The 17,669-nt window shown below is 42.1% G+C and overlaps 1 protein-coding gene across 5 annotated transcripts; it reads right to left on the bottom strand.

Annotated features, from left to right (window-relative positions):
* Positions 1-397: 397 nt before the first annotated feature.
* On the bottom strand, positions 398-16,576 carry igsf5b (immunoglobulin superfamily, member 5b). 5 transcript variants are annotated; one of them, XM_056441875.1, is made up of 11 exons: positions 15,503-16,569; positions 14,142-14,227; positions 13,491-13,597; positions 12,268-12,585; positions 9,184-9,311; positions 8,753-8,918; positions 8,146-8,277; positions 2,950-2,974; positions 2,194-2,282; positions 1,269-1,333; positions 398-732 (listed from the first exon to the last, which is right to left on the bottom strand). In XM_056441875.1, exons 2-11 carry the CDS (start codon positions 14,153-14,155, stop codon positions 622-624), a joined length of 1,155 nt encoding a protein of 384 aa, XP_056297850.1. In that variant the 5' UTR covers positions 14,156-14,227; positions 15,503-16,569; the 3' UTR covers positions 398-621. The 5 variants fall into 5 exon arrangements, with proteins under 5 accessions (XP_056297850.1, XP_056297851.1, XP_056297852.1 ...); XM_056441876.1 differs by lacking the exon at positions 15,503-16,569 and adding an exon at positions 15,209-15,479; XM_056441877.1 differs by lacking the exon at positions 13,491-13,597 and having other exon boundaries at positions 15,503-16,562.
* Between the last annotated feature and the right edge of the window lie 1,093 nt (positions 16,577-17,669).

The raw sequence follows: 17,669 nt of genomic DNA, 5'->3' as shown, positions 1-17,669 counted from the left end.
TTGCTAAGTTCATCCATACTCCTTGTTCAAAACAAATAAACTTCTTAATTCTCAAAATTCTGACCCTTTGTTTTTTTTATTAACAGCATTTACTTTTACTTTTACTTTCAATACTTAAGTACATTTAATATCAGAAAATTACTTTTGATACTTAAGTACAAAAAAAATCAGATACTTTAATACTTTTACTCGAGTAGTATTCTCATAGGTGACTTTTACTTTTACTTGAGTAATTTTCCAGTCAAGTATCTTTACTTTTACTCAAGTATGACTTTTGGGTACTTTATACACCACTGTATATATATATATATATATATATATATAATGTATGTCTAGTTTTGGTCCAGATTACATGGCCTGCTCAAACTATATACTGTGTAGATGTAAGCCAAGAACATAAAGGAGCACACAACTTTATTGAACATTTTAAAAACAATGTTTACATTTTTTGAAGGATACATTAAAGTAAATATATTTTTGAAATAATGTGCTACATGCTTTTAGCTAATGTTATGTATAACATTAGCTAACAGTTTTACATACATGTAACACTGGTGAGGGGCCCCATCTGTAAATACTGAACTGTACAACAGTGTACATCATTGACACCATATTTTTATTTCAAACTGTGGTAATTCTCCTGACACTCTTGACGTTTTCCTCTGATAGACACACTTGGGGTGGGTCCTCACTGTGTGGAGACCGACTGCTGGTATACACGACATCAGGGACCTGGGACACACACCATTACATTTACGTTTTAGTGACGATACACAGAGATTCCTGTCCTGAAACCTTTCTCCAACAGCAGCAGTGACTTGTCCCTCCTCCATTCACTTGTGATACCAGGACATTAAACACATTATCAATACAGTATATATTCATAGCAATATAACAATATATTCCTCAGTTTCCTCCATGCCAGCATGAACTCCATGAGATCATCCCATTATTTAGACGATACAACACGATGATGATGATGAATGATGAAGGCGCCACTTTACTGCCCTATAAGCTAAAAATTAGTGTTGATGGCATTTTGTGGAGCTGTGCCAGAAAGCATGTTATTCCACATCCCTGTCTAACATCAAGCTGTCGACTGGGAGAACAGGGGAGGTGCAGCAGTATTACAGTGTGGCTTGTTCCCATCAATATGGGAGGATGTGAATGAATGGTTGCATTATTCAGCTGCAGTCAATATCTCTCTCTCTCTCCTATCTCTCTCTCCTATCTCTCTCTCCATCTCTCTCTCTCTCTCTCTCTCTTACCTTGTGAAAGCCGACAACATCCTCCTGCCTACGAGTTTCCACGATTAGCTCATTGATAACTGCATCTGCAGGGTGAAAAACAACAATTTAGCCTGATCTAACCTCGCAGTCCTCCTGACCAGCTACACATCCCACTTTGTACTTAAAGCTAACCTCAGCGAAAATAGAAAGAGCCGGTCAATTTAGTGTCTCATGGGTCTGTTACGTTTACCAAATAAATCCGGTGTCCAGAGTTTGAATCTATCTTTTGCTTCCGTCTGAAATAGAATAATTGCAAAAATGATTCTTCTTGATTTTGAAATCTGCATATTATCTAGTTCTTCGTTGCTCAACTGGCCATTTGCAAGCGCACCAAGTCTGCTGTGACTTAAAGGGATAGTCTTCATGTATACTTAAATATTACAGCTAACCGTTTTGCAATCCACGCTGCATGTTTTAGGGAACTTCATTTCGACTACTCCAGACATAATTTGGCTTCCTTACATTTCCAAAGAACATGAATATCCATTAACAGACTCTTGAATCGTGTAATCCATCACGGTGAACATGAAGCGTTACCTTTCGTCAAAGTAAATGATTGTTATGGAGAATCAATCTGCAGTGAAACGTCATTACAGGGCAATCATGATCTAACCTTGATAAAAGAATGAATACAGACTTTATGTTAAATGTGATGAATTACACAACTTTCACCACTTAGAATAGACGTTTGAAAGGGTATGAAAAACATATAGCAAAATGTGTTGAGTGATATTAAATAATGTATAACATGTACTGACCTCTATCAGAGATGTGTGTTATTGTCATGCCTCAGCTTGTCAGAATAAACTGAACTATTGCGTCTGTTCACTCAGACATTTGTGATGTGAGTAAACAGTAGTTGAGATGTACAATTATCATGGAGAACTATGTGTCCCTCTCTCACCTGTGGGGCCCTCACCAGAATATCCCACGTTGACCTTCCCTCCTGTCGCCTCAGCAACCGAGCTTCTCCCGCTCACTGATTGGTCGAACCTGCAAATGCTCAAACGAACGGTCCAATGGAAAAGATAACCTTTAGCTGAGAGAGGCTGTGCTTTTTGTGAACAGACAATTTTCTTTTCTCACAAAGCTGATGTACTATCGGGGGCCTCTGCATTGTTTTCATCATAACATACTTTGATGGATAACAAATGTACATCATCATTTTTCAGTGCATTTAGTTTGAGCCCACCAACATGCTCGGCTCTCACTTCAATGTGCTCAATGGGAAATGCTGACAACAGTAATGCGTAAAATATCTGCTTCTTAAATGACAACAATTTGAATCTTATTTAAGTTGTTACAAAATTTAATGACTATTTAATGCCTCTAATACATGCCTTCAATTTTATTTTATAATTAAAAACAGTAAAAGCCTATTTATTCTCAGTAAATAAATTGAAACATATTAATAAAGATTGCTGAGTCGTCATATTCGCTTATGCAAATTATAAATGGAGCTCAATACAGCCGTGACTCTACGTCTCTGCCTCTTTCCCAGATTATTGGCAGCTACTTTCTCCTCAAGCCGGTCACTCTCCTGGGATCTTAAAGTTATTTTTGTGAGTTTGGAAAGTGGAGAAAGTTCCAGGTTTTCATTGTTTGAAAACAGCCTTGTAAAGCAAGAGGTATTGAGAAAAAAAGAGCTCCTAAATCGTACCGTATTGCCTCCCGTGGGCTCGGTTCTGAAAGAAAATAAGGTTTACAGAATTATTATGAGCTGTTAGCCGCTGTTTTTATTATTGTCATTGACCACAGGACTATTGTGCTTGCTCACGACATCTGTATTGAGCTGTTAATGTCCCGCTGTTTATTATCTCTGGATTCTGCACTAATATCAGAGCCTCCAGTCACTTTGCTATTCAACGGTGAAAACTGGAGCTGAGTGCAGGGCTCCAGACTAACTTTTTTAACTAGGAGCACAGTGGCCCCTAACTTAAAATGTTAGGGGCGCAAGCAGAAAATTTAGGGGCGCACACAGGGTTTTCCTGGGTCCATCTATTCATGCAGTCGAGATATTGAGTGAGTGATCAGCAGCTGGCTGCTCTGCCATGATGCGCGCACACATCCGCGCACACGGGTAAGCACACTCCTCACTAGCACCCCCTCCCCCCGTTAACAACTCTTCTCGGCTCGCCCAAATTTTCTCTATGCAGGAAAAACCCTGCGCACAGTATAAATCGACTTGCAAAGTTTTCCCATCATTTCTACTGTATTACTGATACATAATTTCGACAATATACAATCTTATGCCTTTTTGCCTTCATGAACTGCAAAACATTCACAACAGAGAACTCTTCAGAAGTTACTGTATTGAGTTTAAACATATTTTAAGAAAAACATACCTTGAGCATGTGCATGTTGCACTTCGATGTGGCCAATCAAAACATTTGTTGGTTTCTAGAGATGCACCGATCAGGTTTTTGGTGCCGATCACCGATCACTGAAATCAGTATCTGCCGATCACAGATAATACCGATCACGGTGTCGATTGAAGCATTCTATTTTTTGTGTAGCATTATTGCTATGAGGACTATGAGGAAATACATATATAAAGCAACTCAAACATTAAAGAAATTACAGATTTCTTTAAACATTTAGGACTTTTACTTTGAAAAATGTCCTAATTGATACATTACAATTGTTTGATTGCTATTGTAGGGGATTTCAGATATGTATGGAACACATCTGCATCATTCATTTCCTGGAACTCTTGGGGAAATCTATATACAGGACTTTTCTTAACATACACAAGTCTGACTAATTTTTATAAACTCTTCCTTGGTCCAGTAAAAATGTTCTAATCTTAGCATATGTTAAGCTAAATCTCAGAAACGATCTCTAAAGATACAAAATCAGTTCATTGTTTACTTTTATATGTTCGTGTATGATTTGTCGACATCTTATTTTCAAAAACGGATGTTGTTTCACGTGGTTCTTTACGCTAACTTTGCAAAACCGGATGTTGTCACTTAAATCCTTCCGCTAACTTTCTCAAAACCCTCGCGCGCTCCCAATCGAATGTGTTTACCGTGAGCATCAGGCTCGAGTGGCAGACATGTGAGAGTCGGCTGAGTCGACCCAGAGATTCAACTCGGGGGACGGGGACGCCGCTCGGTGGTGAGGATCCCCTCTGACCTCTCACTCTGCGGCCAACGCCGGTCGCATTGTCTCCGTTGCGGTGCGCCTCTTTTCACACATTAGCCCCCCCCGCTCTCACACACAGGCCAGCCTTCTTCTTCGGTTTTCGTCTCCTTTCTTCTTCTTCTGGAGTTAATGTCGGTTAGCAAACCAGTCATTCAGGCATTATCGCTAACTGTAGTGGGCTGAAGTGTAGAACAAGTTTGTCAGCAACAAAAATATTTAATAACAAAAACAAAAAAAATCTGCTAATTTACTGGTCGCGCATGCGCGAGTTGATGAAAAATTTACTCGCACTGTGTCTAATTTTAGGCGCAAAATGCGACCATTTGGTCGCAGTCTGGAGCCCTGGAGTGTTAATGAGTTTTGTAACACTGCTTTGTGGTTGTCTTTGCCAAAGGTCCTGGCCACGGCGACAACACAACAATATAACCACGGTGCAGATGGCGCTCGCCTCAGGAGACATATAAACTGCTCATTTACAGGGAAAGAAATTGCCTTCGTCATTATATTTTAAATCCCTGCTGTCATGCTGGCCAAAGTCTCTGAGGGTGACTACATTAGATCCCCTATACTTTCCCCCCAAATTACAAAGCATGCATTACTCCCCATTGAGGTGGATTTCTCAAAGCAGAGCTTAGTGGCTTGGGGACATGCCACATCCCCTAACGCGTGCATCGCCCTCATGAAGTTAATTCAACTTATTTCCTCCATAAAAACTTTAAAGACGACGGTGAAGGCATCTTGAAGGCATCGCACGTTTCAGGTATACAAGATTGTCTGCCGGAGGAGAAAGGTCACACCTGCTTCTTGATAATCCTTTAGCTCTAAAACCATAGCCATGATTTGCAATAGTCCAGAATCAGTCAGGGGAATTACGTCGACTTCTAAACGAGTGATTTAGGGCCTCTTTTTGTTATCGCGCACAAACAGGCCTCTCCCGGCTGCGTGTTCTATAGAACGACGATCCCCTCGGCGATGGCGCTCCAGAAACCGCTCTGAAACATCCCTCGTTCCCTATTTTTATGACATCACACCACTTTACCTCCACAAATCTCTGCGGCGACACATATTATTATCATATTGCTTCATTTTGTACACATGCTATCTATTGCTTCTGGCCATCCGGGGAGAGGGGTCCTCCTCTGTTGCTCTCCTGAAGGTACGTTTTTTTCTATTTCTTGGGAGTTTTTCCTGATCCGATGTGAGATCCTGGGACAGGGATGTCGTATGTGTACAGACTGTAAAGCCCTCTGAGGCAAATTTGTAATTTGTGATATTGGGCTGTATAAAATAATCTGGATTGAATATTCCAGGTCAAGTTGTGAGCCCTAAAAAGAGTTGCTGTAAAACGGTGTGGTGGTTTAAAACCCTTATTACTGTAGATGGCTTTGTAGAATGTCCTAAACTATCCAATTCGTTACTGCCTTTGTCAACTTTAAACTTTAAAGACAAAAAATTTTAACACGTATGTCTTAAAGGAGTAGTTCCAACATTTTTCAAATTCTGTTACGTTGCAAATATTTAGCTCAATTTAGCAGTTCGCCTGGCTGTCTGAAGGTGACAAGATACGCCTGCTAACGCCCCGAAAGCTTATTGACCAACATGTATTGTCTCATTGGAATCAAAACTTAGGCGTAAAAAGGATAGATGAGATACAATATCTTAAATGAGTTTTGGAGGTATTCTAAACCCCCTTTCCCACTGGACAAAGAAAACCCTGACACCTACGAACGTCTGGCTTTTGTCTTTCGTGGGAAAGGTTGCAATCTGTATTCGTTCCCGGGACAAATGACTCTGCAGTAATTGCTCCAGCTCAGATCGACAGTGATGGAAACATTACACCTGGGAGGATATGCTAATGTTCACCCCTTTTCCAACTTATGCGACTCTTTGCTATGTCAGCCACAAATTATGTCCAAGCAGCGCTCAGACATCGTTCCACATTAGTCGGCACAAAGTTATGAAGAAAGGCTGAATAAGTGACCTAAGATCACATTAACATAATATTTTGACTGGCCGCCATGTTGCAAAATACTAAATTACATCCACTGAGCATATGTTATTGATGTTCCTGACCGTGAATAACTGTGACATGATGTTATACAGGGGTGTAATTATTTGGTGGCCCCAGAAAAACGCTGTCCTGCTTCACTGTTCATTCAATTTATTTCATAGAGCCAATATCACTTATTACGAAAAATCACCGCTTTACATCCTTTTTCTATTATTAGGAAAGTATACGTTTTGGCAGTGGCAGAAGAAGTGCCGACAACTTTCTTTCAGAAGTAAAGCTATTAACCTTTAATATTAAAACCATCAATATCGCACAGTAAAAGTCCTCAAATGTTTATTTGAAGAGTGACATAAAGGCATTATCAGCACAATGTTCTGTGAAGTAGTCTGTACACCACAGGCCGAGCATTCGGTCCATTCTGAAAGGGCTTGTTTTTGAACAGGCGCCTCACTAGTTTGTTTAAATCTACAGAACAAGCTGTGTCCAAAAGCTGAATGTGAAAACTGTGTAACATCTGGCAGGAACCAGGTGAGTCATAACCTTATGTTCCCCACGGCACAATACCTGCCAGTGCACCAACAGCTGTAATCCTTTACACACAGGTAGATAGCTTGTCCAAGGTCGCCACATTCCCTCTAAACAACTCAACAACTCTGCATGTCTCAATGGCCTTTTTCCATTGTTCCAGTCCTGGGTGTATGATAGAAACCCAGGACTGAATCATGGTCCCTTTATTCATCCAAGGGAGACTCGATTCAGTTACTTATTGTTTTTTTTCCCTATTGTCCTGCATCATCCTGCAACACTTTAATTAAATCCTGCAACAGTAGAGTAAAGACCACCAGTCCAGTAAAGTGGAAGTGCAGTTTCCTGGCTGGTATTTTATAGAAGACGTTATTGAAAGTACAATAGCACACAGGTCAAGCTTGATGAATATAATTCCTCCACGCCGGTGACAGCCATGGCCGGTCGTCGATCTGTGGGTACGGCCGTCCTATTTGTGCAAATGCAAAATTGCTGGATATGTCTGCTACGTCTAACAGAAATCTGAATTTGAGGGCCAAAGTCCACCGTAACCATATAAAACATTTTTGTCCAGAATACGAGAATGAATTTGCCAATTATGAAAATGTCCCACAATGGCTAATAGGAGGAAATGATGAAGCGATGACATTTTGGAAAGACGCGCGTGTAAAGGGCAACCTGAGGTGGTTATCCTAGTTCTATCCTCATTCGAAGAGCACAGGACAGATATGTATGTTGAAGCAGAAAGAAACATGCTACTTAATTTCAGTTAGACCCAGTAAAGTGACAGATGTATCTTCGCACTGTAAAACTGGTGAAATATCTGCTCAGACTCACCCCGGCAGTGTTTATTCTGGGTGAGCATGAATAGTCCTACTGACCAATGTGTCCCTTTTTTTCTGGGATTCAAACCCCCAACCTTGCAGTCATACAGTCCACATACTCTTGACAAGAAACGCTTTGTTGCTGACAACTAATGTTCTGCCTTTGTCATAAAATATATATATCGTGTGCCCTTGGGGAAGGCCAGCACGGGGCAGTGCCGAGTCACGGCGTGTAACCATCGTCTTCATTATGCTTTCATCACGCAGTTTCTGGACTGGAGAAGGTGCAGGGGGGGAGGTGACGATTGTCTTTCACCTGAAGCAATTTGAGGAAGCGAAAAGTGCATACTTGCTTGTCTCCTCTGTCTGAGCCAGAGGACGGTGGAGACGCAGAGCAGGAGGAGCAGCAGGAGAGCACAGAAGGAGGCCATTACTGCCACAGGGACCGTGCAGTCATCTCCCTCCTGCACCACCTCTGTAACTGAGGAGTAAAGGTCACGTCGGTGTTTTTGTAAAGAAGCGCTGAAGCAGTGTTGGTCCCTTGCAATTTAATTACAGCTTTGCAGACACAGTGTAAAGAAAGCTGTGTTCAATCTCCTGTTTTAATACGCCGCAGCATGCATGAGGGTGTTTGCCGAGGGAAGCTGCTCTGAGTGGATTTTCAAAAAAGAATATGTTAAAACTACGAATTGGAATTTTACAAAGAGGATAATGTAGTATTTCGGCGATGTGAGATGCAGTATTTTTCTGTTCCCCATAGCTCTTCGATATTAATGCTCAGTGATGATTCACGAGCTTCCCCCAAAAAGAGAAAGGAACCGAAAAAAACTAAAAGGAAAGAACAAAGTTAAACACAAAGAGAGAAAGATTTTAAAAAAGAGAGAGAGGAGGAATGTAGAGACAGATAAATAAACAAACACCTGTGCGTGTGTGTTATTTGATGTAAAACCTCTCACCCACTGTCAGACGGAGGCTGCTCCTCAGTGGTGTGGCGAGGGCCGACACAGAGGCTTGACAAGCCACATGAGAGCTCTTCACTGCCGTCACGCTGAGGTTGCTGGTTACGGTGAAGAGGCTCTTCCCGGGCTCTTCACTGCTGATGTTGTATTCCCCCTGGTTCACCTCCATGCCGATCCCCAGAGAGAGAGAGAGAGAGAGAGAGAGAGAGAGAGAGAGAGAGAGAGAGAGAGAGAGAGAAATATAATAATTCAGCTGCAAATATACCTTCTCTGCACAGGCACTACATGAGAGACTCTAATTCTTTTTCAGGGACACTTCCCTTCGGCAAAGCTTTGAGTTGTAAAGCTACGACGTGCGCTTGATGAGTGTTTTATTATATCAAATTATTTCCGCAGTTCTAAATAGTAAGAAGGTTGTATGCCCCTACCTTTTTGTCATTCACCTGCCATTGCAAAGTGGGTGGAGGGTACCATCCTGCTGCTTGGCATTCAAATAGGACCGACTGACCCTGAAAAGCCACCTTGTTATCCCCAAAGACTTTCACGCTGCCCGTTTCTGCAATCAGAATCACAAACTTTTTTTTATTTTGTATTATTTGTGCTTATGAATATTCCTGTACACATGCATGAGTCTGAGTACGTTTATGAACATCAACACCGGGTAGGAATCCATAAATTTCTATGCATGTTGTAGCATCTGCAATTCCCCCGCTCGATGACAAAAGAAGGATTTCATTCGTCCCGGGCGATTGATCGTGCGTCTCACAGTGTCAATTGACGAATCCTTCTCCTCTTTTCCCCTTCATCTCCTTCCCTGCCAGCCAAATAAGCCACTTACGGACCTGGGAGATACAGTATCTCATATGTGAAGTCCATTGTCTGGCAGAATGAAAGGAGCTGGATGCAACAGACAATTGCTACAGACAGAAAGATAATTACAGAGGCTTCGGTGCTTTGTCTCAGCGAATGACGTGTCTGTGCGGATTTAGGTTCAAATCCTCTGCTGTTTTGTTCGCATTATTGGTTCTCGCGTTTTACCCCGGGGCTTTTAAAAAAATTATTTGGTGTCATGAACATCGTACAATCCCATTCCAAAAAAGCGGACTACGGCTGTTCTAAGAGAATCTCTGTGCCATGGTATAAAGTTTGGCGAGGAACCAGCAGCCTCATTTGCACTGACGAATGAGGGGCTCCGAGCCATCGTGGCAGATTGATACATCTGAATAAAGAAAGGAACGACGTCAGCACTTTCTCCCAAAGATCCAATTTAAGTAATCCCTGAAATAAGGTTTCATAAGGTTGGTTAATCACTTTAGAGGAACTTTGAAGACTTTGGGCTGCTGTGTGAGGCCGAGAGCTTTCAGATAACTCTAATTCCAGTCATTTTTCAGCAGGGGTCCTCAGTGGGTAAATTACTGAGGGCCGTATTTACATGTCTGTCTGCAGGATTGCTGCGTAAGGACATGACTCTTGTCTTGCCTGAAAAGCATATCACACACATGTATGTGTGGGAGTGCATTCATTCCAACGAGGACCGGCTTCTTCTACTCTTCTGCTGTTCGCTCGCCTCTGATTTATATACAGCAGACTTTTCTGCAGCTCTAGCCTTCACTACAGACCCGTTGGTACTCAACAGTGCATGCAGCTGAATTGATTTGCTCAACTGAGAGGCGTGAGTGTGTGTGTATGTGTGTAGGTGTGTGTGTATCTGTGTGTGTGTGTGTGAGAGGAATAAGCTGAGAAGGAGCAGCGATAGAAAGCAGTATTGTCATATTTACATCATCTTCATATTGAACAATTAAAGCGGGCAGTGCGGATGATAATGGCGGACGGAGTCATCCAGTCCGCGGTGGATTTGTGGCTCCGTTCCAACAGTATAGTATATTTTAAACTGCAGTATACAAATCACAGGCAGAGTTGCTGACTGTTAACTGGGTGTGCCAGGATGTACAATTAATTCAGAGGCTGTGTCAGGCCATAGTGATCCTCTGCATCCCGCCTGCAGGGCCTGATTCACCATGCACTACTGTTAATGGCTGCATGTGTCGATGGGAATTTGTGGCGCTGGCAGCAATGGATGCTCTCTCCGTAATATATCGGAGGCGATGGGTCATTGGTTTTGTATCCTTGCGCTTTTTACAGAGAGAATGTTTACGCGCTGATTTCTTGTTTTTTTTGCTGAGTTTAGTTTGTGCATACTGCAGATGCAAACACGCTGAATGATGAGGTCACGAGAAGCACAGGTTTGCCGTGATAAGTTGTCGTCTCGTTTGAGGTGGGCCGCCTTCATGTGAGCAGAAACTGTGACTCGAGGGGTCAATATCTTCCCGGAGATGCATGCATGCGCCATTTTCCATCAAGCTGTCTTTAAACTTAAAACGGTTTGCTGGCTTTTCTGACCTCCCCAACAATCCTCAGATTTTTTTTTTTACATTCCTAATTAAAATGTTGGTGAATGGTATGGCCGATTTCAGTGAATTTGCTCTAACTTGCTTGTTTAGACATTTATTTAGTCCCACTTAGTCCAGATGCTACAGCTTGAGACATCAACATCATCAGAACTGCAGAGAGCCACTGATTCTTACAAAGTCCTGACTCTGAGGAGAGGAGCCAGCCTGTAAATCCTGACTGGCAGCCCTTTTGGTCCAATCAATTCCCATCCCGACACCACCCACACTGCCATCAACAATGTCACAGAGGCCATCAAACATTGGTTGACTGTACCCCTCCACACGGACCCAGAGCCCCCCTCCCCCCTTGATATACACCGTGATTGATCAGTGAGGCGCTTGTTCAGCTGCTTTTACAGAAAACTTTCATCCTTGAATCCCCACTTCAAGAAAATTCAAACAAAAGCGCTTCATTAGTGTCAACAACATTTTTGAGTAGAGACGACAATGTGTGTGTCTGCAGAATCAACGCACAAATACAACTTTAGTGTTGTCCCTTCATTTACCTCGTTTTTTCTTCTTTTTTTAAAACTCTCTTTTTTGCGTTGTCAAGGTTAAATTCAGTGTATTTCTGCACTCTCACACTGAAATAGTTGTATTTTAAACTTGCCATCTGCTTCCTCACCTTCACTGCTTTGTGTGTGTGTGTGTGTGTGTGTGTGTGTGTGTGTGTGTGTGTGTGTGTGTGTGTGTGTGTGTGTGTGTGTGTGTGGTGTGTGTGTGTGTGTGTGTGTGTGTGTGTGTGTACAAGATTCTGGTCTGCAACAATGGGAGTATTCCTTCCTACTGAGAGGTCTTGTGATGATCAAGGAAGAAGGAATCAAAGGAAGGAAGGAAGAAAGAAGGATCCTTCCTTCCATCCTTTGATTCCTTCTTTCCCTTGATTCCTTCCTTCCCTTGATTCCTTCCTATTCAAGGGAAGAAAGAAAGGAATGACTGAAGGGTCCCCGAGCTGGCTGCATAAAAAAAAACTTTTCAATTCTCTGCAGCAGAAAAAAACAGTTGCCTGCTCCCTTCCTGCCACACAATCTCACACACACACACACACACACACATGCATACCTTGTACAAACAGGCTTGCTGTTGTCCTGTCAATGCCCTGGAGGTCACAGGTCACTGGTCCCTGGTTGTGCCTCTCTGTGCTCTTCAGGACAAACACCCAGCTGTCTCCACGTGAGACGAGGCTTGTCTCGGCCGTCACATTCGGGTTGATGGAGGGCAGGACGCCAAACTCCTTGGAGATGGTGAGAACCGCCGTGCCGTTCAGCAGCCACAACATAACAGTCCACTGAGTGTCGGAGGTACTGCAGGTAAACCGGGCCTCGTCTCCTCGAAGGACGGTTAGTGTGCCGGGCGACAGCTTCATCAGACCTCTGACTACTGCAAGCCAAAGAAAGGCAGACATAAGTCACATCAGTCCCTTCCATGTGGAACTCAGTCTGAAACATATCAATAGTTTGAAATAGTTTGGCATGTTGGCAAAAGCGAATACTCGCTTTCTTGTTGAGGGTCCGATGAAATGATGGAAACTACTCTGACGCATAGTTATGCATTGAATATGGAGCTATGGAGCGAGCAGCCAGTTAGCTTAGCTTAGCACAAAGACTGGGGAAACGTGACAGAGTTCAAAGCTCTCTATAGTGAATTACATCCTGTTTGTTTAATTCATACAACAAAAATAACTGCGGATTATGAACTTCCTGGAGTCCCGTCGTCACTGTGAGGTTACCAGGCAACCAGCGGAGACTCAGTATTTCCAACAAACTAGTCCTTTAATGAAACCTAATAAGTTAAGTAGTATTAAAAAGCAATGTGAGGCCATTCAGAATTAAGATGCTGGCGATGGAAACTCACTCGTAGCACGGGAACACACAAGTGGTCTGTCATCCCGATTGACATTAGCACAAGAATGCAATTCTAGCAGGATAGGAAACATCACACACAAAGCACACAGATTCCTTCAAAAGTGATCTAAGACCAGATCAAACAAATGCATTTGAGACTTTTCATTTTACAGTCAGGGAGATGAATTGAAGTTGGTGCAGTAAAGCAAGCCCATAATTACGGTGGAAAATAAGTGATCAGTAAGTAGAGATAATCGCTTAGTTTGCACAAAGAACTCAAAACCTAGAGACCCCCAGTGTGTGTCACTTTCGAACACATTCCCCATTACATTTACGACATGGAGAGAGTGAGTAGTAAAAGAAGAAAGAAACAAAGAGAGAAAGAAAGAAAGCCTATGAGGCATGAAGAGATTTAAAAGCCTCCTTAAAACTGTTTCTTACTGTGCTGTCCAGATTGAAACGATGGTGGTTTGGACGGGGTGCATGGATGAGAGCAGACAGGATTTAGGGATGAATTACTCAGTAGGAGATTGTCAATGAATCTATGGCTGTTGGCAAAAAGCCACGGCATTATTCTGCAGGATAATCATTTCTACATGCAGAGAAGCCTAGAGGGCTTGATAAAACCACAGAGCATGCAGGATCCGACATTAAGCATCTGTATAGGACATTAGGCCTGAGAAATATGGAGGCCGGCCTCTGTGGCGCTTTCTTTTCATTGGAATTAGAGAATGGCAGTGTGAGGAGCATCATTCGTGCGTGCTCCTAATTGGGACCGTGAACCAGTAGCTCTGAACCCCCATGACCACTGTCTTCGTCTTAATGTTGACTCAGCGTTTTGTTACAAACAGATGCACAGCGCATCTGGTCTGCAGCATAAATAAATGTGTGTTGCAATTCTAATGCCACTGAAAAAAGATGTGATGTCCATATCAAGAAAACTAAACCAAACTAATCTGAAGACGAGAGATCATCAAGCCCTCTGCTATTAGGACCACCGCGGCACTGGAAGTGGCCGTTGTACACGCACATTACTGGCCTCTGTGACACGACTCCAATCGAACGAGCTGCTGTGTTTGTTTGCACTCTCACCTTGAATCCTGCATGAAAGTAGGAGCACGAGCAGATAAAAGAGGTCCATGTTTAATCAGTCGATCCAGTCAATCCATTGTTCAATGCTGAATGGACCGAAAACAAAAAATAATTGAATTATTTCCCACGGTTGATTATAATCTCAAGTCTTCAATGACGATGCTCCAGCTACTAAAGTCAGATTTTTTCCAAAAGAAAAACGTGTCAGAAAAATATACTTTCATTTTGTTAGATACAAATGATGTATTATTGCCTTCATTCTTAATTGTACTCATCCTTGTGTATTCATGTCATTTCAAACAACATTAAACTCAGTATTTGCTGACACCAAAATAAAGCAATGCAATAAAGTCCAACCAAGCTGAAGAGTGAAACTAAGTTACAGTAAATGTTATTGAATTGAGTTTGTTAATTAATTTGTCAATAGTTCTGCTGGGAGATCTGTGATTAAAAAGTTTTAAATGATAATCTTTTCCTTTCTCCCACTGTATGCATAACCCAGTTATATCGATGGCCAAGGTGCAAAACCTCCTATCTGCAAAATGATCCAGGGAAAATGGGGGGGAACCTTTTTTATTATGTATTGGGAATCCTTAACAAATATCATTCTGCAAGAAAACAAGGTTTCGTATTCTAAAAAAATATATTTTTTTCAGATAGGAGGTTTTGCCATTGATATATTGTATATAAGATGTGAAATAAAAAAACGTTCATATATTTTTTTGTATGCAACATGATCATCCATTTACTTTTTTCTTGTTTATTATAACCACCGGTGATAATAATACTAATAATATTAATAAACTTTATAAAACAATGCATTACATTGCAACTGTATTTTATCGTAGCCAGAGGTATGACATAATTTTTTGGTGTAACCCTGAATACAATTAATGAATTAAAACACAATTGAATTACTTTTGTAACTTGTTTTTCAAATAAAAAGCTCAGTCACTGGTTTGACATTTGTAGACAGTGAGACTTTAGAGGATGAAAAAGATTTGTTTTCATATAGCTGGAGATCATTTATCTATTGACAGACAGAATAATAAAAATAAGGAATTTACCTTGATAGGACAAGTTAATCCATGGAATTGACTCCCTGATCATTTTACAACAAATCATATTTTTGTCAAAGTAAAAGAGTTTCCGTTAAAATGTAATTCAGGTCAGAGTATGATTACTTGTTTAGAGACACAAAGTTACAGTCAAATCTCTGAGATCTTGAATGTGAATAACTTTCCACACTGCACCTGTCTCTCAACAATTTATTTCACAGCATAAAGCAGCTCCTGCTGAGTGAAGGTTAAATTGAATGAAATTTAAATTGTCATAAACGCCACAGTGTTTATCTGACTCACCTCGGTTTGGTGTCTCTATGCATCAGCGGCAAGTGTCCCACGCGGTGGATACATGTCAACAACGCTGCCTTTTTCTCATTCTCGCCGCTCAGCCATGTCACCCAAAACTGTCCTGTTAAATATTACCAAACGCAGTGCGAACTTTGCCCCCGTGCTACACACTGATATAAATATAGAGTGACTCAGACTGCAAACAATACCCCTTGAAAAGTCCCCAGTTCCCAGGGGGCCTCAGGCCTCCCTCCTCGTCAAATGGATGGCTTTGGGCGTGGGATGATGTCTCCGTGAGGTAAACATGCCCGATGGACAGTGTGAAGCTCTCCGTTTGCTTCAAGAACTTTTAGCCGTGCCAGCAGTGTGGCGCCGGGTGGCAATGTCTGTCTGTCCGTTATGTTTGTCAACCTCGTTGCTCCAGACTGAAATATCTCAACAACATTCATGTTCCACAGGAGATGAATCTGAATGACTGCATTGCTTCTAATGCAACTACGAGTTGACATTTTTGGCTTGTTTTAGTGAAATATTCTAATGAAACGGAATATGACATCTGAATGTCTTGTTGAATTGCTCAGACAAGGAGCACCCAGCCCACAAATAATCTTACTGGGTGGTCTTCTTTTAAACAGTTGATGCGGGAAATTAAATGTAGTGTAATGTCTTCATACACTCTGTCATCTTCATTGAATGTATTGTAACTGTAATGATTCCTTCTGTACACATGGCATCTATTGCTTCTGTCCATCCTGGAGAGGGATCCTCCTCTGTTGCTCTCCTGAAGCTTTCTTCCCTTTTTTCCCTGTGAAAGGGTTGTTTCTATTTCTTGGGAGTTTTTCCTGATCCGATGTGAGGTCAAAAGTCAGGGATGTCGTATGTGTACAGATTGTAAAACCCTCTGAGGCAAATTCATAATGTGTGATATTGGGCTATATAAAATAAACTGAATTGAATTAAAGTGCTTCATGCCCCTTACTCCCGTATCTGTCCATGTTGGATCTGTCCCCGTTGATTTATAAAGCTAAATACGGCATTAGCACGACAGCATCCAGCTAGCCAAACCTTCCGGATGTACCGATCTCTACAGAAGCTTCACGTAAGCGCTTCCCTTTTAGCCAATCTGTTGTCTTCTTGCGAGGTTGATCTGGGTCCAGCTGTAGTTTCTCCGCCAAAGCTCTTCTCTCAAACGGGTCTTGGAGGAAAGATGTTATCTGGTTTGGTATTCTTGGAAGAGAAGTGCTGGCGCTCGTACTCCCGTACTCTTGTCGCTAAAAAAAGCACCTGGCGAGAACACGCAGCTTTGGGCCAGACGACTTTGTCCCAAAGCTGAATCTATTTCAGGATGCTGATTGGCTGAATTGTATATCTTTAATCAGTATTCGGGTAAACTGCTTCTTAGACCCGCCTCTTCTGGGCCGAATCGATTCGACCCCAGCGCAGCTGAGACATCCAGACAGGCCGAGAGGACGTGCAGGATAAGAATATGTTTTTATAAATATTACTTGGTGTATTCCATGGGCTGCACGGTGGTGTAGTGGCTAGTACTGACGCCTCACAGCAAGAGGGCCATGGGTTCAATTCCCAGTCTGGGCGGTCCTTCTGTGTGGAGTTTGCATGTTCTCCTCGTGTCCGCGTGGGTTCTCTCCGGCTTCCTCCCACCGTCCAAAGAAATGCAGTCAGGTTAATTGATCTCTAAATTGCCTGTGTGAATGGTTGTCTGTCACTATGTGTACCCTGCGATGGACTGGCGGCCTGTCCAGGGTGTCCCCTGCCTTCGCCCTATGTCAGCTGGGACCGGCTCCAGCGCCCCGCGACCCCAATGAGGATCAGCGGGAATGGAATGTAAAAAAATATTCCATATGTCCAAAACACAATAAATACTGACAATTTGTATAATTTATTAAGATTATTATTATTTATTTATTTTAAGGTGGGGCCAGGCCCCGTGGCCCTCTATTGGCCAACTGCTGGTGTTAAAGCGCAGCTTCACAGAGTTGCCAGCATGACTTCAGACTCTTTGTCTTGTTTTAAGATTTTTTTGTCTTGTATGGCCTTTTACACTGTTTTCTTTTAATTTTGGAAATGAGGAACACAGATTTGTCAACACCAGTAAGCTGATTTTCTGTTCCCTGTTGAACTTTAATTGAATAAAGTCAATTCCCTCCTATTCTTG

The sequence above is a fragment of the Pseudoliparis swirei genome, chromosome 20 (assembly GCF_029220125.1).
Source record: "Pseudoliparis swirei isolate HS2019 ecotype Mariana Trench chromosome 20, NWPU_hadal_v1, whole genome shotgun sequence".
Classification (NCBI taxonomy): domain Eukaryota; kingdom Metazoa; phylum Chordata; class Actinopteri; order Perciformes; family Liparidae; genus Pseudoliparis; species Pseudoliparis swirei.
This window is presented reverse-complemented; position numbering and strand designations above follow the sequence as displayed.

What these genes read in the sequence shown, in the direction of transcription:
- igsf5b (XM_056441875.1), bottom strand. An exon ending in AGCAAGCCTGTTTGTACAAG is followed by an intron (nt 9,312 to 12,267) that starts GTATGCATGTGT and finishes TTCTGATTGCAG; the next exon opens with AAACGGGCAGCGTGAAAGTC. An exon ending in CAGACAGAGGAGACAAGCAA is followed by an intron (nt 2,975 to 8,145) that starts GTATGCACTTTT and finishes ATTTTCTTTCAG; the next exon opens with AACCGAGCCCACGGGAGGCA.